Source organism: Planococcus citri, chromosome 2, assembly GCF_950023065.1.
Source record: "Planococcus citri chromosome 2, ihPlaCitr1.1, whole genome shotgun sequence".
Taxonomy (NCBI): domain Eukaryota; kingdom Metazoa; phylum Arthropoda; class Insecta; order Hemiptera; family Pseudococcidae; genus Planococcus; species Planococcus citri.
Genome location: NC_088678.1, coordinates 65,674,066 through 65,696,838, shown reverse-complemented (window position 1 = coordinate 65,696,838; position 22,773 = coordinate 65,674,066). Strand labels below are relative to the sequence as shown.

General features: G+C 34.8%; 4 protein-coding genes across 6 annotated transcripts; all 4 read right to left on the bottom strand.

Annotated features, from left to right (window-relative positions):
* Window positions 1-2,808: 2,808 nt before the first annotated feature.
* On the bottom strand, window positions 2,809-5,185 carry LOC135837112 (vesicular glutamate transporter 1-like). The gene is made up of 9 exons (XM_065352276.1): window positions 4,983-5,185; window positions 4,718-4,898; window positions 4,408-4,638; window positions 4,149-4,323; window positions 3,792-4,043; window positions 3,583-3,716; window positions 3,353-3,495; window positions 3,137-3,257; window positions 2,809-3,043 (listed from the first exon to the last, which is right to left on the bottom strand). Exons 1-9 carry the CDS (start codon window positions 5,066-5,068, stop codon window positions 2,861-2,863), a joined length of 1,506 nt encoding a protein of 501 aa, XP_065208348.1. The 5' UTR covers window positions 5,069-5,185; the 3' UTR covers window positions 2,809-2,860.
* A 66-nt stretch (window positions 5,186-5,251) lies between these two features.
* Window positions 5,252-10,296, bottom strand: LOC135837118 (sialin-like). Of its 3 annotated transcripts, XM_065352283.1 has the most exons (11): window positions 9,848-10,296; window positions 9,598-9,747; window positions 9,336-9,516; window positions 9,038-9,268; window positions 8,764-8,938; window positions 8,520-8,650; window positions 8,312-8,432; window positions 8,081-8,214; window positions 5,928-6,070; window positions 5,720-5,840; window positions 5,252-5,640 (listed from the first exon to the last, which is right to left on the bottom strand). In XM_065352283.1, the coding sequence occupies exons 2-11, from the start codon at window positions 9,687-9,689 to the stop codon at window positions 5,500-5,502; spliced, it is 1,470 nt and encodes a 489-aa protein (XP_065208355.1). In that variant the 5' UTR covers window positions 9,690-9,747; window positions 9,848-10,296; the 3' UTR covers window positions 5,252-5,499. The 3 variants fall into 3 exon arrangements, with proteins under 3 accessions (XP_065208355.1, XP_065208356.1, XP_065208357.1); XM_065352284.1 differs by lacking the exons at window positions 5,252-5,640; window positions 9,848-10,296 and having other exon boundaries at window positions 5,731-5,840; window positions 5,905-6,070; window positions 9,598-9,839; XM_065352285.1 differs by lacking the exons at window positions 5,252-5,640; window positions 5,720-5,840; window positions 9,848-10,296 and adding an exon at window positions 6,157-6,298 and having other exon boundaries at window positions 5,948-6,070; window positions 9,598-9,839.
* A 3,195-nt stretch (window positions 10,297-13,491) lies between these two features.
* On the bottom strand, window positions 13,492-16,085 carry LOC135837113 (sialin-like). Its single transcript, XM_065352277.1, has 10 exons — window positions 15,800-16,085; window positions 15,502-15,688; window positions 15,202-15,432; window positions 14,950-15,124; window positions 14,741-14,871; window positions 14,554-14,674; window positions 14,341-14,474; window positions 14,005-14,147; window positions 13,808-13,928; window positions 13,492-13,725 (listed from the first exon to the last, which is right to left on the bottom strand). Exons 1-10 carry the CDS (start codon window positions 15,886-15,888, stop codon window positions 13,555-13,557), a joined length of 1,503 nt encoding a protein of 500 aa, XP_065208349.1. The 5' UTR covers window positions 15,889-16,085; the 3' UTR covers window positions 13,492-13,554.
* Window positions 16,086-16,877: 792 nt separating this feature from the next.
* Window positions 16,878-22,743, bottom strand: LOC135837114 (vesicular glutamate transporter 2-like). The gene is made up of 10 exons (XM_065352278.1): window positions 22,540-22,743; window positions 22,269-22,449; window positions 21,959-22,189; window positions 21,692-21,866; window positions 18,885-19,015; window positions 18,657-18,777; window positions 18,306-18,439; window positions 18,088-18,230; window positions 17,274-17,394; window positions 16,878-17,177 (listed from the first exon to the last, which is right to left on the bottom strand). Exons 1-10 carry the CDS (start codon window positions 22,620-22,622, stop codon window positions 17,007-17,009), a joined length of 1,491 nt encoding a protein of 496 aa, XP_065208350.1. The 5' UTR covers window positions 22,623-22,743; the 3' UTR covers window positions 16,878-17,006.
* Between the last annotated feature and the right edge of the window lie 30 nt (window positions 22,744-22,773).

Below are 22,773 nucleotides of genomic sequence, written 5' to 3'. Positions count from 1 at the left end.
ATAAAAGATTCCACCAACTTTTCGATTTTATGTTTTAGGGCAATACCTGGATGGTATTTTCAAACATATCATTACTTCAACATCAGTTCTACATCAAATAATTGGATTTTATTTAATGCAATGTGGACATACGAGGTTTTCTTGAATCAAAAACCTAGTATGTCCATGGTAGTCCATGGCAAAAACCTCGTAAGTCCTCCGACTTACGAGGTTTTCACATGGTTTTCATCCTGAAAAATTTGGACATACGAGGTTTTGTTCGTTCGATGTTTATGAATTGCCCGGTAAGAGTGCTAGCTAATTTTTTAAGACTTCCCACTTGACAATAGATTCGCCGCTTTAAGCCGAAACGCCGGCTGATTTATGTAAATCTGCCACTTAAAAGGCGCTCAAAAATGACAGTAAATTTGCCGGTGAAAAAACGCCAGCTAGAAGCGGCTAGTTTATAAAATCAGCCATTTAAATCAGCCGCTTTCCGCCACTTTTAGAAAAACAGCCGCTTTTGAGCCGGCGTTTTAAGCAGCAGTTTTTTATTTTGTTGATTTGCCGATTACAATGCACATGCGCAACCTGTGTTCAGAACTCATTTTCAAAAAATTTAAAGGAAAGTACGAAGTGCGGTACATGTATACCACTTGAAAACGAATATTTTATTGTTGCTGTGATAGCTGAATGGTGAGCGCTCTGGACTTCCACGCAGGAGTCGCGCGTTCGATCCTACCTTGGGCTAGAAATTTTTTGTAGCTTGGTAGATTTTTCGGCGTTTTAATGAATTAATCAGCCACTTTAAACAGCCGCTTTTGGCTGGCGTTTTTTTACCGGCAAATTTACTGTCATTTTTGGGCCGGCTTTTTCACCGGCTTTTTCGGGCGGCGAATCTATTGTCAAGTGGGTTACGAGGTTTCTTCCATTCGATTCCTCGTGTTTTTTCCTATAAGAAAAGTCAAAAAAAAGTTTTTTGAAAAACTTGGACTTACGAGGTTTCTGCACGGGAGCGACAATATGCCTTAATCGTATAAGCGATTCTTAATGTAATCCCTCTTTAAAGGTGTACAAGATTTATGTACATCTAGGCGTGGGTGATTTATGTGTACTGGAAGTACTGAGAACATGGGAACTATCGACCCTCCCTTAGAGCAGCGAGCTAGGTACCATCGTGGTACTCGCTGCGAGCTCTCAACTTCACTTAGCATCGATATCTCGAGCTCGTCGGAGCTAATGTCATCCTTACGTGTATTTTCTCAATTAAATAGGCAGAAGAGTTCTAACCTCTTCCCCGAATTCCTAGTTTTTGCCCACTACTATGTGGATAATTTGTATTAAAATAATGTGTTATTGACAAATTTAATCAATCGCGCTACATTCAAGATATTATTCGATCCTGCCGGCCATCGTATAATATGTAAATATTATAACCCAAGTCTGTCGCCGATCTTAGCATGAGTAGATCACAGGAGAGGCAGAAAATGTGAACAGTGTGGGTAAGTGATGAAATGACACATACCTGAGTCGAAAGGCTCAATGGGTAATTAATTGCAATTTCATCGTAGTTAATTGAGAACACCTACCTGAAACATGAGCCCTAATAGCCCATGTTGAAGATAGGTGTCTAAACTAGGGAATTTAATTACATTGTTTTAAATATAACAGGTCCTTAAATATCATTTTAATTAATGCCTGATTCATTAACGTGTGTCGTCTAGTTGGAGGTGTCTCCTTCTAAATTATAAAATATCTGCAAGTATTTTATATTAACTTCTCTTGTTTGTGTTCTTACGATGAATAAATAATATTGACATGTCTGGAGATATCTATTTATTTGAGTTTAAACCACAAATAGCATTTTTTATGTGCATAGAGTGATCTGGTTTTATTATAAAAGCTCTCCGACTAAACCATCTAACGGGTAGGTAAATCTCACTCTCTAGGGAATGAAAATTATCTTAACCACCTTAGGCAAAAATTATAATAATAACCATCTATCTGAATTATGTCTGATTTAACTTTATCATAGTCATGCTAGATTTCACTCTATCAAAGACAAAAACAAAAATCAATTGAAGAGTGATATTCCAAAACTCGCTTTGTCCATTTTTATCAAAGTTGGGTTTTCAGTGGTACCTGGTAGATGAAGTATTAACTCACATTCCTACATCATCAACCTATCAAAATGAGGTGTTAAACTCACCTAATTAGCCAATTCACTAAAAATTTAAAAGAAATAATGTTTCCAAAACGCGCTTTGTCCATTTTTATTGAAATTTTTTTCAGCAGTATTTAGTGGATGAAGTGTATACCTACACTCCTACATCATAAATCCACCCAAATAAAGTGCTAAACTCGCCTAAAAAGCCAATTTACCTGTTTAAAGGGAAACTGTTTTTCCTCTTTCCTGAAAAGTTGTGAAAATGGACAAAGCGAGTTTTGGAATACATATCACTCTTCAATTGCAAAAATTACTTTTAATCAGGGTATTTAACAGACCGTGTTGTTTTTTTTAAATTTTGATTGAAATAAAGAAATACTTTGCATACAAATTTTCTTCCAAATTTGGAGAGCTTTTTGAAAATTTGGTTGGAAAAATGTAGTGAAAAAGTAGTGAGTTTAAAAAAAAAATTATTAGATACCATGTATCAAATATCCGAACTTGAGGAAAAAACAGGACTAGATAACTACATATATTGAGGGGGAAAGGTGATAAAATTTTGAGTCCCATCCGGTGCATTCGCCTGGGGCCCCTAATCGACCCAGTCCAAGTAGGTATAAAATGAGAAAATAGAAATAAGGGGGAAAAAAGCATTAGAAGCATTCGTGTATACTTTATAATTTGTATTAAGCAGATGAGATGAACAAAACGAAATCATTTTTTATAGCAGTTGTTGTTATTCTTTTGCAGCGCTGTTTCGTGTTTTGAATCATGACTGGATGACGTCGTCGTAGCCCATGGCTGCAACTCGCTGGTGCCATAAATCATGTAAAAGATTGCTCCAAAAATTAATACCCCTGCTGAGATCATGAAGCACGTGTTCCATTCTTGCAGATCCTGTAACCAAGCAACACTTGTATTCGTATCAGGTAAGAAGAACAGATTGATTAATTTTTAAGATGAAAAACTATGTAGTTGGTATTTTCTTACATGGCTGACTACGATGAAGCCTATTAAAGCTGGCGAAGAAACTTGACTCGCAAAGAACCAAACTGCTGATAATCCTAACAAGAGACTCGAATGTTTAGGTGCCATGTAAAGGCAAGTCAACCTGTGGTACAAAAAATTGGTGTATGATGGGATCATTTATGTATTTTGAAAATATGGAGTTGAATTGAGAATAATTAGTAGGATATGTTTACTTACTGTAAGATGAGAAAGTTGAATGATAGAAATATTTTTATCAGTATGAAGCATGTCATTGATAGGACAAAATTTCTGCTAAAGGAGGCTACTCCAAAAAGAATGAATCCAGTGATGAATCCGAAGGACATCATCGATTTGTGTATCTGTTAATCATAAATTACAGTAGAATGAACTCTATAACAAAATATTGAAATTGATCAACGTGTCTCGAATTGATTTTTTTTTTTTACTTCAGTAGGTTTAAGGTTGTGGGTATTTTGCAAGTAATCTATTAATGCTCCTATGATGGGTGTCATGAAAATGCAACATAAGTTTGGCAACGAAGAAATTATCCCGATTTCATTTATTTCTCTATTTGTCATATCTGTCGAAATGTAAAGATTTTTATTAATTTTTTGTTGACATGTAATCGACATATTTTTCGGATTCAAGAGATTACCTTTGACGTATAAAGGGAGACTGGTGATAATTACTGAGTATCCCCAGCCATAAGTGAATTTAGCTACACCCAAAGCAAAAATTGCCGAGGATAGGAATATTTTCTTGTACGGATGGACAATTTCCTTCCTTGGTGTTGTTTCAGTTCTACTCAAAATGTATTCGAGTTCTTTTCTAGATATTCGTCTATCTTTGGATGGTTGATTTCTCGCAATAAGCAGCCAAATTATTGACCACGTGAAAGCAGAACCTCCTGTCGAAGGGAGCGAAATATTTGAATCACAATAATGTGTAGCCTATGCCTGTCTTGTGCATTTTCTTTTTAAAGTTCTGCCAATATAACATAGAAGTATTGTACCTGTGACGTAGAATATCATTCTCCATCCCCAATATAACGCTATGTATCCACATATGGGATATGCAACTGCAATTCCGATATAAAGTCCACCGAAAATGATTGCCATGAATGTAGATCGTTCGTTGAGTGGTATCCATCGTGAGAAGACTTCTGCTGAACAGGCATAAGCGCAACCCTTAAGAAAATAGACAATAATTGATAATCGTCTAATATTAGTGGATTACCAAGAACAATCAGTCTATATTTATTTTTAACTTACATCGAAAGCACCTGCTATGATTCGGATGGCCAAGAATGCATAAAAATTGATATTTAAAAATACTGGATTTAGAATGGTCAGCAATGATACCGATGCAATTCCAAGTCCATATGTGACAGAACCTCCGAACTTGACCGCAAGATATCCTCCAAATGCACTGAATGCGAAACCAAAAGAATGGCTGCCTAAAACCAAGCCAATGGTAATCGAATTCCAGTTGAATTCAGGTACCTGAAATAATACACTGGTTGTTCAATGAAGTTGAAGAATATGAATGATTTAAAAAAAAAAAAATAAATTAGGTAGGTACCTTTTGGGTTGTTTCATTTCCGTTGTTCGATGAAGTCTTATTGGAAGTCATTTCTATGATTGCGATGTTCATACAGACTCTTATTACTGCAGCGAGAAGATATCCGCAGAATAATAAAATTAGGATTAGAAGCCGTTTGGAGAATAGAAGCTTATAAGGTGGAGATACTTGTGCATATTCACTGAAATACACATAAAATGACTCCTTTTTTTCAATGGAAAGTGAATGGTTGATTGATTTCTCAAACTAATGGATGTTTTCTTACCTAGAATCATGTTTTTCAAATAGCTTTTCTGTGACTTCTTGATCTGGTATATCGTCGATTTGATTTTTTTCTGAAATTGCAACCATTTTTTTCTTTCTTGGAAAACTATATAGTTGGATCTTACTTAGGTACACGTGCTTCTTTACAGCTTCAATTCGTAACAGAACTGAAGATAGTAAGTAAGTACCTGAAATTTCGCACGTTTTTTGTAGATGATCTGCTATCTATTGTATCATGTTTATTTTCATCTCGCAAAAAATAGGCTGCTATCTGAAGGCATGATTTATTAGGTAAACGAACGTAATTCATTACACAAAGATTGCTTTGTTTTGTTATTATAATCACAGACATAAAGTGCAAATTTTACAAAGCCTAGGTGACTGATAAATTTAGTGACGAACTGACAGATGATTTAATAGGCTCAAGAAAGATGTGTGGCTGAGGAAATTATTTTAATTCGTGTTTCATCCAATCCATCTTCAAGACAAATTTATTTTAGTGAGGTAACAATTCTGTATCATTTTTTATCTTCATCGCCCGAATCTTTATCCACAGCCCACGGTTGAATTTCGCTGGAACCATAAATCAGGTACACGATAGCTCCAAGCATCAGAACCCCTGCACTTAGCAGAAAACATATGTTCCATTCTTGAAGCGTCTGAAAGCAAATTCATGCCCCATAAAACAATCGGTGTTTCAGAACTTCCAATACACAAGTTTTAGCTTTATTTTCTTACATGGTTCGCTACAATGAATCCCACTGCAAAGGGCATTAAAATTTGACTAATGATGTACCAAAATGCAGATATTCCCATTATAATGCCGGAATGTTTGGGTGCTAAGTAAATACAAAGTAATCTGAAATCCAGAAATCATCGATAGAGTAGAATATTTGTGCAGGTGACTGAAGCCAATTACGTACTTTTTTTGAAAATAAAAACTTACTGTAAGATGAAAAAATTGAACGATAGAATGATTTTAACCAGTACAAAGCACGCCATTGATATTGCAAAATTGCAAAAGAAGGCAGCTACGATAAGAAGAATACTCGAAGAGGTGAATCCGAATGTCATCATAATTTTATGTATCTGTAAAAGGCAATGAGTAAGAAAACTCAAAAATTCTTACTTGAGCTGCAAATTAAAAATTTAAAAAGATTGTGCACAATAAAGACCTTATTTTATTCCACTTTTAACAAAATTATTTCGAAATGAGATTTCAACACACTCAGCAGCACGTTTGAAAGTGCTTTTTTTGTATTGGTTCATTTTGTCGATCTGATATCTCTGAACCTCGGCATCTTTCCTTGTCAGTACCTTCAAAACATGTTTAAAATTTCAAAAAAAAAAAAAAAATGATAAAAAATAAAAAATGACCATGACTTGTCACTTTTTAAATTTTGAGGGCATCTAGTTCGAAATATGTACTTAGTAAGTAAAGTTCCCAGTCTTCTCAGTTTCCTCATTTGAAAAATAAAATGAACAAAACAAATAAAATGAAAAAGTGTGGTATAAATAATGTCAACTCTTACAAAATTTTTGAGACAGTAATCCACCTCACGTTGACTTTTGAAAACTTGAAAAAAAGAACTGTCAATTTTCAACATTTTTAGAGCATATTTGATCTTATTTCAATACTGATAATTTTTCGTAAAAGCTGGTACATTTTTGGTAAAATTAATTAATTATTGCTGAAATCGTATCAAAGCTCAAAAATGCCTTTTTTGGCATTTTTTAGACTTTTAAAAATTTGAAAAAATGGCATTATTCACAATTAGGCTTTGAGCAAAAATCATATCCACCTGAACTTTTTTTAATTTTTTGGATTCAATTGACTACTCAAATCCTCCCTTGATGAATAACTTTTCGAAAAATTTAGGGATTGGAGGGGAGAGGGGGCACTGAGTGGTAGTTCTTAAGAGAAAACTTGTTGTTTCACATTACACTCCAAAATGTACTCGTATATGAAGATTGTAGAGCTATCGGAAGAACTTGTCAACAGGGTTGCCGGGTGTATGAAAAAATTCGTATTTATACAGAAATTTTTCGTTTTGAAAAATAAAAACAGATTCTGAACGAATTTCCCAGAAAATACGGAAAAAGTTTTTCTGCTCAAAATTCTGAAGTTTTCTGCATTTTTCATGGGAAAATGAAAATAAAAAAGTGATTGATTAATGTTCAGCCTACTTTGGTGACGCTGAATACGAAGATGACGTCGGATTTTTGATTGGATCCCATCCACAGCCCCCAGTTAGACTTTTACCCATTTGGAAAGGTTCTGGGGGCCATAGGTGAGGTCAATTTGTAAAACTAAGGCTATATTCGTGTTCAGCAATATCGAAAACATACTATTTAATGTGTCACACGAATGAAACTATTTTTTTGACTTTTACCACCCCCCTTTGGGGGGTACTGGGGGCCGTGGATGGGGTCCAATCAAACATCTGAAGTCATATTCGTGTTTAGCGTCACCGAAAACATACAATTCAATATGTCACATGCCCCAGATTTTTTTTGAAAATTTTGCCCAATTTTGGGGAGGGGGTGCTCCCCTGTCCATTAGAAGATCCCATATTGAAAATTGAATATTTCGAAAAAGCATCAAAAGGGACATCTATGGAAATTTTTTCAGAATTTTAAATGGTAGCTCCCACTTACAGCGCCATTTTGAAATTTGAACTTTCAAAAGTTCAACTTTACACTTTTGAAAATTTAAGAATAAGTATTTGAAAAGTTCAAAATACAATGCTTTTTTAAACTGTGAAATCAGTTTTGATCAAAGTATCATAGCTTTGGAGTAATGTGCTGCTGAAGTTGTGTACCTCGAGACAATGTGCAAATAATTGAAGCCCCCCCCCCCACCCGGGCTCTGAGGTGGATGGGGGTGATTAAAAAGTTTCATTTTTTGTTTTTATTTGAAACTCTCGGGTTGTATTTTTCAAATTTTTTAGAGTTTAAGACACCAATGTTCGAATTGTTTGTGCTTCAACAAAAAAAAAAAAAAAAATAGATTTTTTATGTCGAAATATTTTAGGCTTTGAACGAATTTTTTTCCCAAGTATAGTTACCAAGAAACCCTGACTTTGATATTTTCTTTACTTGATTTGATTTTAATTTGGTTTTATTCTGCAAATAGTCCATTATTGCTCCGGCTAAAGGTATCATGAATATGCAAGCAAAATTGGGCACAGATGAAATAATTCCCACTTCATTTACTTCTGTCTGTAGTACATCTGCGAGAGAATATAGGTAAAATAATTTTGTAATTATTGCCATCCCGCAACAGTTTACTTGCGATAATAATTATAATGCTAAAACGATATCTAATACCTTTGACGTATAATGGAAGACATCCACTTATTAAGAAGTATCCCCAACTATAGGTCATTTTTCCTATACACATTGCTGTAACTGCTGGCGAAGTGATGATTTCCCAGTAAGGATGGACGATCTGTTCGGATCATTTGAATTTGAATAAGAAAAGTTGAAGTTTCTTTATTGATTAATTAAACTCGGTTCAAGTTATTAATGTACTAACCTCTTTTCTGTGTTTGCTTTCAGTCTCACTTATAATGTACCACTTTTCTTCTTTTGATATAAACTTGTCTTGGGATGGTTCGTTTCTTACAATGATCAACCATATAATCGACCAAATAAAAGTACTTCCTCCTAGAACGTGGGACAAGGGTTGAAAAAAAAACATTTCATGATTTGAATAAGTATACCTAATAGAGATCTTCAACGTTCATATGTGTAGCTTTTGGGTTCAAAGACCTATCTACCTGCGGCAAAAAATGCCATTTTCCATCCCCAGTAATAGGCAATGTTTCCAAACACAGGGTATGACACAGCGACTGCGATGTATGCTCCGCAAAGAATGACTGACATGAATGTTGATCTTTCTTGCTGCGGTACCCAACGTGAGAATATTTCACCTGTGCTGGCAAAAGAGAAGCCCTGCTCCATAGTATGTAGGTAGGTAAATTAGATGCACACTACAGATTTGAGATGAGAAATTCTTCAAATACATTAATTGTGATGGGTACATATACTCACATCGAATAAACCAACCATACTACAGCATCCAATGAAAGCGTAAAAATTCCATTTAATAAACATAGGGCTGAGAATAGTTAATAGAGACTCCAATGCTATTACGATCCCATAAGTAACAGATCCTCCGAACTTGGTTGCCAAATATCCTCCAAATGCGGAGAACAATAAGCCATAATTAGTAGATGCTTGAACTAATCCGATGGTTTTCGAATCCCAGTCAAAATCAGCCGCCTTTTGATTAATATTGCTGGATGATGAATTTAAAATAAAATGATTTAGGTGTGATTGGTATGCTTACTTTTTCAATGATTTGATTGTCGATGGTGATGTTTTTTCTCGTTGTCATCTCGACAACAATTATGTTTATGCTGAGTTTCAATGCTACTGTGAGTAGATATCCCCAGAATAGTAAAACGAGCATTAGAAATCGTTTTGAAGACCAAAGGTGATATTTTTCCACTGGTTTTGGTTGATTTACGCTGTGAAAATTATCAAACAGTAGGTACATTTTAAAATCAAATTCCTGTTGTAAATAAATCAATATCGTCGACTTCACTTACCTTTCATCGTGATTTATTGCTAACAATTTCTTGGTGGGTTCTAGGTTTTCTGTGGATTTCCTTGATTGCTCATTTTCTCGGATTAAAGTCATTTTGTGCAGTGTGGGTGAGATGAAGTCCTCTTGTAACTGTGTGTATCATGTACCTATACTGAGTAAATCAAAGTTTGAAAAAATTTAATAATATAAAATATAACATCTTTCACATGGAAATAACTTTGCGTATGTTTGTAGGTAAAGTAGGTACCTACTATCAGCGTAGCTTCCACGATTTAATTTATTTATTCGGGCGATGCTTATCTGACATATTTACTGAACTTTGTGAGTAGATAAAAAGAACCAAAGACTAATTTAATACGTATGTAGCATCACAGAATGTAGTAATTATTCTTATCATTATTATTTTTTATTCCTTTGATGAATCTAAGAATGTTTTCCATCTGTTTGATGTTGTCAGGAATTAGAGTCAAAGTCTGAAATGTTTAAGGATGGGCGATTGACAAGTGGGTTTAGGTGCTTTGGTTAGGCTGAGGCGGGTGATTATACTTAATTTCTTCTGAGAATTTAGGAGATGAAGGTGCTTCCAAGTAAAGATTCATTTTTTGTGGGTGAAATGGTGAATAGTTTATGGTCAGTTTCTGAGTTCCACGGGTTTTGCCAATTGGAGTAGGTAGTAGGTACCTATTGGATGAATTTTAGAATGTTAATAACATCATCATGGGTCACAGAGTAGATATTAGAGGGGGTAACAGCTGTTTCAGCAGACTCATCTACTGCCTGATTTCCTTCAATGCCCACATGACTTGGGACATACACATAAATTTAATAATTGTATTAGTGGTCTGCAGTTTATAAATGCTTTGATGGATCTTATGAACAAGTTGATGTTCTGAAAATTTGTTTTGAATTAATAAAAAAAAAGAAAGTGAGTCTGATGGAATCAGGAATTTTTTGTCAAGGATTTTGGAGGTAGAGATCTTATTTGTGGGCAATGGAGTATGCCAGAAAGTTCTAAACAGAAAATAGAAGAGTATTTTGTGAGTTTTGAAGTTGATAGTTCTACCATCAATAGAAAAAGCATAGCCTGCATATTCAAATTCTTTTTTAGAACCATCTGTGAAGCATAAAATGAATTCTGGTCTCACTATATTTTTCTTTGATGAAATCTAATGGATATTTATTTATTTTTTTTGCACTGAGATAGAGATAGATTGAATTCTGGTAAAATTAATTCGCATGGTGGAGATTTATTGTAGTATTCAGAAGTGAGGTCTAATAAGTTTACATGGTTTTTTCTTAAAGAATTATTGAGAAAAAGAATGACTGTTAGAATGGTTTGAAATATTTTGAAGAAAGGATAGCAGTGCTCCAATACACAGGCGTAAGGTAGCATTTTGTATTATTTCAAGGATTCATAGTTTTCTACCTGACACACTGATATAAGCTGGACAATAGGGTGGTCCAAAGAACAATAGAAAAAACTTTAGGTTTCAATTTTTTGAGCTTACCCCCTAGAAGTGTTCGATTTGGTTAGAAAACACTTCACAAAAAATTTCAGGGTGAAAAAATAATATTTAGAGGTCGCGCAGGAGAGTTGAAGGTTGAGAAGGTATGAGCGGGTTGAGCGAAAACTTCTCACAGTTGCACGCCGAGGAATGCAGCGTTGCATTTCCTCATTGGATCGAAGCAGTATTACACAATGTTATCCCCTCTACAATGTATAATAAGAAAGGGTAGTCATTTGTGGGCTTTTTAAGATGTTATTAATGAAGAGTCGATGCCAATTTTTCAAATCCGAAGCTCATTGAAGGAGGAAATACAAAAGATTTCAAAAGTAAAGAAAAAAGTATGAATTTATGGTTGTATTACTACTTATTCTATTCTACTTGGTAATCAAAGGGAAAAAATGTACATATGGGATAGATTTACATCCAAATATGAATATTTTATAAGATTCAGCACTTTAAACAAATTGATGTTTTATTGACTATTATTAATTTTAAAGCTGTTACTTTATAAAAATGGAAATTTTTGATTTCTAAATTCCAAATTCAGGTTAAAATGAATTCTACAGCCAAAAAATCATAATCAATACTTTGGAATGGTTGTTTTAAAAATCCAAGAAAAATTAGTATCACATAATAAGTTGTGGTGGGGATGTCGCTCTCAGTATAGTTGCGCTGAATCAACCCGGTCAAGCTTCGTTGTGTTTAAGGAACAAACTTAGGGGGTAAGACCTTGAGATTTCAAAAAAAAAGTTACATGAACCACCCTACTGGACAACCATTACTTACACACATTCTATTTTGCTTCTAATTGAATTGGTTAGAGCTGAAAGGCGTTAAATGCCATTTTGTTGATTCTCGGGTTTCTTTGGAAAATGATGCATTGAAAACATTCCAAATTTACTGACATGATCTGAATTCAAGTCCAGTACTGGGAACATGGGGAGGGGGGTATCCATTTCTCAATTAGAGTGGTATTTTTGACAAAAATGTTTTCAATTTTTTTAAAATAATGACTTTTTGATTTTTTTTTGAAATTTTGTATTTTTCTATAAAAATGAACCAAAAATTGTAAAAATGTCAACATTTTATCCCTAAATTTCCAAAATGTGCATTTCCCCCCCCCTAAAAAAACATATTTTCATCTGCTTATGAATGCTGTGCACATCACTATTTTCAAAACTCAAAAGGTTCCTGAAACTTAAGTGACCCACCTTCACAAAGCATGAAGTCATACTCCATCATTAGCCATGATCACTTTTTTTTCAATGTTAACGAGTTAAAAGAGATCAAGTCCACCATCTTTGATGTGCCATATATCCAGAACACATGGAATATTTTTCAATCAGACCAATCTTAAAAATTGTCTAAAATGAACCTCTACTACTGGCCCGAGTGACATTTCTGACAATTTTTTACTTTTCAAATAAATTAGATTTTTGTGTTTCTTGAAAAATTGCATTTTGGCATGTAACACCTTTTAGCTCTTACTGATTCAACTATAGATTTATATAACTGAAGTAATATAAGAGGGATCTTGAAAGGTTATATTTTGGATTTTTAATTACTTTCAACAGATTTAGGGTTTTTATTGAATTCTGTTTAATGGATAAAAGAAGTGAGGTGTCCATTTGAGCTTACAGTTAAAAATTAGTCCAAGGAATTTTGTATTTGATTTGAATTCAAGTTTTTTACCTTTGAGGGTTAGGGTTTAGGGTACAATGTAATGTTCAATTTTGTTTTTTCTAGAAAAAAGAAGCGATAAGTATGTTTTAGACTCTAAGAATGAGAGACCACTTGAATCTGCCCATTCTTATATTTTGTCAAGAGTTTCTCAGATAAAGAGCTGTGTTATTTGCAAGTCTTTGAAGCATAGGGAGATGTTCATATCATCTGCAAATGATCACAGTGACATTGGGCGAGGGATATAACGCTATGAATACGTTCTATCAATAAAGAGAATAAAAAGAGTTGTGCTCAATACCGAGCCTTGGGGAACACCAATTTGGACTTAGTATACTTGAGATAAGGTATTATTTTTATTCTGACTTGAAATTTACAATCAGAAAGAAAATACGCAATGAAGAGAGCAAGGTGTCCTCTAATTCCAATTGAGTGAATCTTTTCAAGAATTTTGTACCTCCCCATGCCCTATCATAAGCCTTTCTTTAAATCAAATAAAATTGAAGTGTCTCTTTCATTATTTTCAAAGGCAGTAGAAACTTCTTGTTGAAGAGTAATAAGATGATGAGATGGTGGATCTTTTTTGTGTAACTGTATCAAAATCATTGTAAAACCACATCTCCATCAATAGATACATACCTATTACCTACATAATTATATGCATTTATAAGTGGGTTGATTAATTGATTATTTGAAACTTAAAATCATTATTTTCTTACTGCTATCATCATTTATTCAGTCAATAGGTTGATTATATTTAGTAAAAATATTTATTTTTTACTGCAATGGTCATTATGTTCAGTCAAGTGTGTATTTTTATCATGAATATCAGATACAGCCCAAGGTTGAAGTTCGCTCGAACCGTAAATCAGGTAGACGATAGCTCCAAGCATCAAGACACCGGCAGTCAATAAAAAACATAGATTCCATTCTTGAAGAGTCTATAACCAAGTTTAGGTGCTCATCAAACATTATTAGTTATCTACAAAAGCCTCAATAAATTATATAGCATTAAAGTCTTACACGGTCCACGACTATGAATCCCACGGCAGTAGGCATTATAATTTGACTGATGACGTACCAAAATGCAGATATTCCCAATAGAATGCTGGAATGCTTTGGTGCCAAATAAAGGCAGACCAATCTGAAATTCAGGAAATGATCGAAGAATATTCGTACCTACTGATTACAGAAGGGGTGACTTTTGTTGGAAGACTTACTGTAGGATGAGAAAATTGAATGACAGAAAAAGTTTAATCATGATGAAGCATGCCATCGATACTGTAAAACTGTTGCAAAAGGCAACGATGACGAATAGAATTGACGAGGTAGTGTATCCGAATGTCATCATTATTTTATGTATCTGTAATTAAATTATGCTTAAGATTCGGGAAAAAATTCCTGGACATCACTTGTATCAATGTCTGTGGTTAATGTTTGAGATCCTAATTTCGCTCATTTTGGAAACTTGCAAATGGATTTCAAAGTGACCATTTTGGGGAAATTGGGTTCATTGAGGAAAATAACAGAAGTACATACTAAGTATTATTCTTTACTTGATTTGGTTTCAATTTGGTGTTATTCTGCAAGTAATCCATTATAGCTCCAGCTAAAGGTGTCATAAATATGCAGGCAAAGTTTGGAATCGATGAAATCACCCCTACTTCATTCACGTCTACATGTAATACGTCTGAAAAAGTGGAATATTCTTTGTTATTATCGTGGACTCGTCATTTTTCACTTTTATTTTCAAATGTGTCTCATAATACCTTTCACATAAAGAGGTAGGCATCCAACTATTATGAAGAATCCAAAACTATAAGTCAGTTTTCCTACTCCCAAGGCCCAAACTGCAGGTGAAGTGATAATTTTCCAATAAGGGTGAACGACCTGTTTGGTTAGTTTGAATGTTGTTACTCCTCCATTATGATTAATGTTCAAATCTAACATACCTACCTCTTCTCTTGGCGTTGTTTCAGTCGCACTTATGATGTATAATTTTTCCTTTTTTGAAATGAAGTTATCTGCAGATGGTTCGTTTTTCACGATGATTAACCAGATTATGGACCAAATCAGAGTACTTCCTCCTAAAATGAAAGAAGATACCTAATAGTTGGATAAAAGTATGAAGGCTTGAAAGCTTAGTTAGGTAATGGGATAGGTACCAGAAATGTAAAATATCATTCGCCATCCCCAATAATACGCCACGTATCCGTAGACAGGATACGATACTGCAACGGCGATGTACACTCCACAAAATATTATTGCCATGAACATTGATCTTTCTTTTTCTGGTATCCAACGTGAAAATACCTCTGCAGTGCTGGCATAAGCAAAACCCTCCAAGCAAAAAATATATGTATCATCAAATTCCTCTATCTACGCTTCAATTAGGTACTTGCACTTGTGATACTCACATCAAATAAACCAACCAAGCCACGACATGCGATGAAAGCAAATACACCCCACTCTATAAACATAGGATTCAGGATAGTTAACGCAGACTCGATTGCTGTTGCGACCCCGTAGGTGACTGAACCTCCAAACTTGGTGGCTAGATATCCTCCGAATGCTGCGAAGAACAACCCGTAATTAAGTGATCCTTGAACTAATCCTATGGTTTTCGAATCCCAATCAAACTCAGCTTCCTGTAGATTAGTAGATAATTATTGTTGAATTTGAAACGATGTTCTTATAATGAGTGCTTTTCTTTTTACTTTTTGAACGATTTCATTGTCAACAGTGATGTTTTTATTCGTTGTCATCTCGATAATGATTATGTTTACGCTGACTTTCAACGATACCGCGAAGAAATATCCACTGAACATTAGAATCAGTACTAGAAATCGTTTTGAAAACCAGAGGCGATATTTTTCTGCATATTTTTGTGGGTTTTCAATTTTACTGTGGAAATTTTTAAGCAAAATTAGTCGGTATCCCTTCGGAAATTATAGTTAAGCAAAGGTAAACCCAAGTTTTTATGGCAAGGAAATTAATCTGTTCTATGTACTATACCTCTCATTGCAATTTTCCAACAATTCCTTGGCGAGTTCTAGATCTGCTGAAGCTTCTCTTGATTCCTTATCTTTTTGAATTTGTGTCATTTTTTCTAATTTTTGCGGGATGAACTTCGCTCTGTACTAAGCATGTACTACTGAACCAAGTTGACGAAGTCATACTATGATATCTGGTGTATTGCATATCTTTTTGTGGGGAAAGATTTGTGCAGTTGGATTTAATAATTGTGAGGTTTCGCTTTCACGACTTGATTGATTTATTCGAGTAACTGTTTATCTGGCATATTTATTTTTTATTTACTCATTCGTCTTGGCGAATTTCTAAAATTAATAAGTACCTACCTAGATAAAATCCTGAAGAAATTAAAATGCATTAAAAATGTACATCTGTACCTTATCTTTCAGTTTCACTCACTTATAGCTGATCTTTTGAAAGTAAAAACTTATTTTTACATAATTGCGATTGGTCAGTTTGACTCTAAGTGATGAGTTTTTTGAACTCACAATTGACACTTTCTGAATTGAATGAAACCAAGCTACATAGATCGAGAGAGCATGTTCTGAAACTTTTCTAACCAAAATTTCAAATGCTAAAATTCGTTTGTGAATTTTTGAAAAATTTTGAAAATTCAAAATATGTTCAGTTATGTGTATAAAAATTTTTTCTCGAGCAAAGTGAACCAATGCGAATATTTCCTTGAAGTTCAACTCCCTCACATCAGCAAAATACTGACTTCGACCCATTCTGGAGCCTCCAACCCCAGCGCTTTTTCAATTTTTCTATAGAAATTTAAAATCGTGTTGGATGGGCTAAAAATGAACTTTGAGCACCATTCCGACTGTCTTAAGTAGTTACGGTGAATTTTCGGGAAATATGACCTTAAATTTTTAACTAATTTGTGAATTCCAGAAAAAATGAAAAAAATTAAAATTTTTGAAGAGGGTAAATGACGAGTAGATTTTTCAACCAGGTATCATCTGGTGTGCTTATACGATCACTCAGACCTTTTCGGCCTTTTCAAAACAATTTAAATTTGCTGGGCGCTGGACATTCTAAAAAGATAGAACTTCCAATGTAAAATTTTCAAAATGTGGTGTTATATTTAATCGTTGCATTTAGGTAGGTAGTTATCAGTTAAATGAAAAAAGTGAGATGAACCATTTTTAAGCACGTATTACATTGTTGAAATTATCCGAACCGTGAATTATTTTTCGCATTGATTCTCCTCTGTTTTGGCCAAATCTGTATTTTTGTCCTCAATATTTGACTCTGCCCAAGGCTGAAGTTCACTCGAACCAAAAATCATGTACACAATAGCTCCAACTATCAAAATTCCCGCCGTTAGTAGAAAACACGTATTCCATTCTTGAAGTTTCTGAAATGATAGGAGTACACTTTGGTGATTAGGTTCAACCTCATGACTCATCATAATCATGGTTTTATTTTCAGAAATTGAATTATGCATCCTTACATGGTTCACGACGATGAATCCTACGGTTGAGGGTACTGCAACATGGCTTATAACATACCAGCTTGCAGATATTCCCAATAAAATACTGGAGTGTCTGGGTGCCATGTAAAGGCAGATCAATCTATGAATAAAAAAGTGAATTCTTTTATAGGTAAAGTAATCTTATTTCAGAACGAATGATGAACAATTATTGCACTCCATTAGGGTGAATTGCGAAAAAAAATGTCACCGGATTTTTAACAAAATTCAGCAGAGAACTTCATTTTGAGTTGAAGGTAACTCAGAAAAATTGGGGGGAAGATAATATGAGCTCTCAAAGAAGCTGTATTTTCGAAAAAATCGTGTTTTTTTCGCTTCTGTTGCTACCCAACCTGCTTTGGAAAAAATATGGCCCAGTCCCAAATGAAAATATTTGAGATTCTGCGCCGATCTGTGCTAAAATCGTCAAAATCCAAGACCAGTTTTGAACTGAGTGGTTGAAAATTTGCGAGTCGCTTATTTTTGGATAAATTCATGTTTTGAAATTTTTTTCTTTGCCTATATTTCGCATTAATTATGCCGAAATATTGAAAGATATTACCGATTCTCAAAATTGAGGAAATATTTTGGAACGCTACGGTGCCAATTTTTGGTCATTATACTACCAATTTCAAAAAAACGAGAAAAACAGCCAAAAACTTAAGAAATTTTTTCGGTTTTTTGAAATTGGTAATAATGACTAAAAAATTGGTATCACTTCCAAAATATTTCGCAGTTTCAGGAATTATACCTTATACCGTGTCCCCATAATTACATAATGAAAATATCTACTTACTGTACGATGAGAAAATTGAATGACAAGAACAGCTTGATTAGTACAAAACACGTCATAGACAAAATAAAATTATTGCCGAGAGCAGCTACTACAAATAGAATGGATCCAGTTGCATAGCCAAAAGTCATCAATATCTTATGAACCTGAGAAAAACTCGAGATTATTGAAGAACTCAACCGACAAACATAATTATCTAGTGATTGCTTAAATTCACTCACTCGAGATGGTTTTAGATTATGATTATTTTGCAAGTAGTCTATAATTGCTCCTACTATTGGCGTCATAACGATGCAGATGAAATTTGGAATCGAAGCGATAACTCCGACCTCGTTTATTTCCCTTTTTGTTATGTCTGAGATTGTGAGAAAAAAAAAGTGTGTAGTACTTACTCGTATATTATTATTCAATATGTCCACTTTTCAGATCTCATCCTATTATAGGGCAGGGCTACTAAATTCTTACTGGCTTCTATATCCTCATCGACTTTCATCCTCCACACTTGAAGAGTGATGTCTCATGCTGCGCCAAGGGGGGAGGGTACAGAAATAGAGGAGGGTTTGACTACTCACCCCTTACATATTGAGGAAGATAAGTGACTATGATGGAGAATCCTATACCATATGTAAATTTTGCTACACCCAAAGCCCAAACTGGAGGTGACTTGAAGATTTCTTTATACGGATGAATAATCTGTTCAATGAGCAGAAGAAAAAATGATCAATGGATAGTAAAGTAGTTTGTTGTATGAGTAGGTGCCTTTGTCTGATTTATGGGTTGATTAATTTAATAATTGTTACTTCATTCCTAGGTGATGTTTCAGTTTCATTTAAAATGTATGATAGCTCTTCTTTAGAGATTAGTTTATCTTCGGAAGGTTCGTTTCGTACTATAATGAGCCAAATAACTGACCATATGAAACAACTCCCACCTGCGTGATTATTTCAAAATGTTGGTTAAGTCATTTTAATATGTGTTTAGATTAACTACGGGGGATTCCAAGCTGAGGCTAAAATTTTTGAATCGCCAAAGCATGTCTTACTTAATGCTTCATCAGTCAAAATTATAGGTACTTTGGTGTATTTTTAGATTTTCAGCAAATTTTTGAAAATTGAAGGGCCAAAAATGGGAGAAAATTGGCCCCAAGTTGACATAGTAAGCTGAAATTAGGCATGTGCCCTGTTTTCGTGCCGTTTTGAGCGATACTGGAGCCTCCAGTAGATTGGAAGAGGAGGTACACTGAGCCAACATCGCCCCACCACACTGTAAATAAATGGTCTAATACTACGCGAACCTATGGAGTGATCTGGACAATGAAGTCAAAGCAACAAACCATGAGGAGATTAAGTATGAGCCATTTTCTTGGGAGGAGCTAGATGGAGCCTTGAAAACTTCCAGAAATGGGAAAGCCCCAGGCAGTGATTGATAAGTTACCAACCTGTTCAACAATGACCATGCTAATTTTGATGTGAATGTCAATCCATCCACATCCGCCACTTTTGGATCCCCAAGTCAATGTGAATTTCAACCCTATTTCGACCTAACTGTCGATGTAATTGTCGACCAATGTTGATCGACATTCACGTTGACAATTGGTCCGACATAGCGTCAAAATTTGCATTGACATGTGGGATCCCAATGTGATGGATGTGGATGGATCGACATTTGCATCAACAAGCTTGTCGATCTCCTGCTACAAAAAAATTGGAAAAATTAATTTCAAAAATTGAGATTTATTCCAAAAATGATTTTCTCAGAGGTGGCCATTGCTAATGCTGAAAGCAGCATCGACCCGGAGGCCTCCTCCGAGGAAGTTGAACATAAACTCCTTATATTGGAAAGGTGCAATACTTTATCTAAGAGTACAGAACTAATACATTTTCATGTCAACAACATGTCGATGTTAATGTTGATGTGAAATTCGACATCAGCAAATACATCCACAATATCAATGTCATTTTCAAAATTTTTAAAATCTTTTAAAATTTGGTTGAGGTTGGTGTTGATGTATTTGTGGACCATCAACTTTTACATTGACACATCATCAACAACTCCAAATTATAAAAACATGATTAATTTTGTAAATGCCATCAAAAATTTGTTTTTCTCTTCAAACAAGATCATATTCTAAAATGTTTAATGAACTTTTGAACACTACAACAAAAATTTAAATTCTGAAAAATTGGTCAACATAGTTGTGGATGTAAATTTTGAGCATAGAATTTTACATCAACATGTCAAAATCGCATGTCAAGGTGTCAGAAATAATGAGAAAATTTTGAAAATTTTCACTATTGTTGTGCGGGAACAGACTTATTCAAGAATGCCACAATAACCAGTAAGAAGAGACTAACTTTCTACAATAAAATACTATCAGGTGCTGCCATACCCAAAGACTCACATACAGCAATTGTAATACCCATTTTCAAAAAAGGAGACTGAAATGACCCATACCATGGAATAAGCCTGCTAAATGCTGCTTACAAAATATGTACTTGAAAAGATGCTAGTGTGAAGAATTGAGAGCCATGAGGAGCCAATAATATTGGAATGTCAAAATGGATTTTGAAAGGGAATATCGTGCATAGATGGAATAAGAATCTTGTCGTCAAAACCAAAGCTGATGGCCTTTGAGGGGAAAGAGCCAATACATAGTAAAATTGTTGTAAATGGACTGCCAGTGGAACAAGTCAGAAGCTTTAAATATCTCTGGTGCGAGCTATCTTACGAAGGAGAGGTAGACACACAACTTAAGATCAACAAATTCCTGAGAGTAAGCTGGGTGATAAACCAAGTCATCCCTCCAAGAGAAGTCAGAGCCAAAATTCGAATAAGAATCTACAATACGCTGGCAAGACCAATGCTGCTGTATGGAAGCAAAACATGGAAGATGAGAAATGGATATGAAAAGCAGAGTAACCACAGAGGAAATGAGATTCATGTAAGCCACGGCAGGATATACGAGATGTGATAGGAAAAAGAATGAAGACATACTGGAGGAGCTAGGAGCAGAGCCAATCATTGGGCGAGCAATTCTTGAACAGTTTCCCAGACGGGCTGAACAGCTCACTGGGTCAAAGTTCAATGATGATGATGATGATGATGGTGGAAATTTCCACAACATTTTACCCAATGAAAATTCAAAAACTGAAATTTTCTTAGAACCCTAATTTCAACGTTCTGAGTCGATTGCAGGTGGTTTTGTAGCTGTTCTGGAGTTTCCAACGATATTTCAAAAATTCCAGATTCTCAAAAAAAAAAAACAACGCAAAATCGGTCAAAATCAGTGACCCACTAGATCGAATACCTACCATTTCTCCAAAATCGGTCTACACTTTCATAACTTTGTAGGAAATTCCAAAACTGCTCACTTGGCTCTAGCTTCTTGATGCCTGTTTACAGTTGATTTTGAGTAGAGGGAGAGAAGGATTGAAAACAGTGTGCATTCAAATTTCAGCTTATATTTTGATTTTTTCATTTTTGCCCTCGTAAATTTTTGAAAATTCACCCAAAATAGAAAAAAATAATTTTCTGCGTCCAAAATTTTGACTGAAGCTTTGCCCAATTCAAAAAATTTTGTACCAACTTTGTATAAGGAATATCATACCTGCTAGATAAAATATCATTTGCCATCCACAATAATACGCCACGTATCCACATATCGGGTAGGAAACTGCTACAGAGATGTACACTCCAGTAAAAATGATCGCCATGAATCTCGATCTTTCTCTAGTAGGTATCCATCTTGAGAATACTTCAGCGGTACTGGCATAACCTATACCCTATCTCATACCATGATCATAATTATGCACCTTATTAGGTACGCCATGCCATTTATCTTGTTCTAAAAAAAATCCATATTTTGCTTACTTACATCAAAAAGACCAGCCAAAACCCTACTCGCTATGAACGCATGAAAACTCCACTGCAAAATGATCGGATTCATGATGATTATCAAAGACATCACCATAGTGAACCAACCGTATGCTATAGAACCGCCAAATTTAGTAGCAAAATATCCTCCAAGAATACTGAAGAAGTAGCCGCACGACTGAGAGCTTAAAACAATTCCAATTTCTTTGGAATCCCAATTGAAATCCGGTGGCTGAAATAAAGTTTAAATAGTTACATTGAGAGCTTATGATGGCGGATTGGCGGAAGCTTTTGAATTCATATTGACCTACCTTGTAAATCGTTTCGTTCTCAGCGTTGATGTGTGTTTTATTTCCAGTCATCTCGATAATTGCTATATTAACGCTAACTTTTACTAGGACCGAGAAAAAATACCCGAGAAATAGCAAGATCAGGATTAAAAATCGTTTTGACCACCAAAGCGGATATGGCTGTGGGATTTTTCCTGCTTCCCTGTGAAAGGAATTGTATTTTGAAGCATTTCAAATGTCGATTGCATTGCTTATAAAAATGAACTTGTGAGATGTGTTGTGGAGAACTTACTTGTTTGTTTGATTTTCCAAGAATGTGTCGTCTTCTTGACCAGGAATATTGCTAAATCTGATTTTAGCTCGATCTACTGCCATTTTTCTAGGATCTAAAATACTTATGAACGATACTAACACGTGTAATACTTTGTCCTAATTTTGATTAGAACTGCTTCTCGAGAAATGAGAATGCATTCAGCGTCTAATCTTGGTGAAAGTTATCTCGTGACTGTGTTTGCCAAAGCTGTAT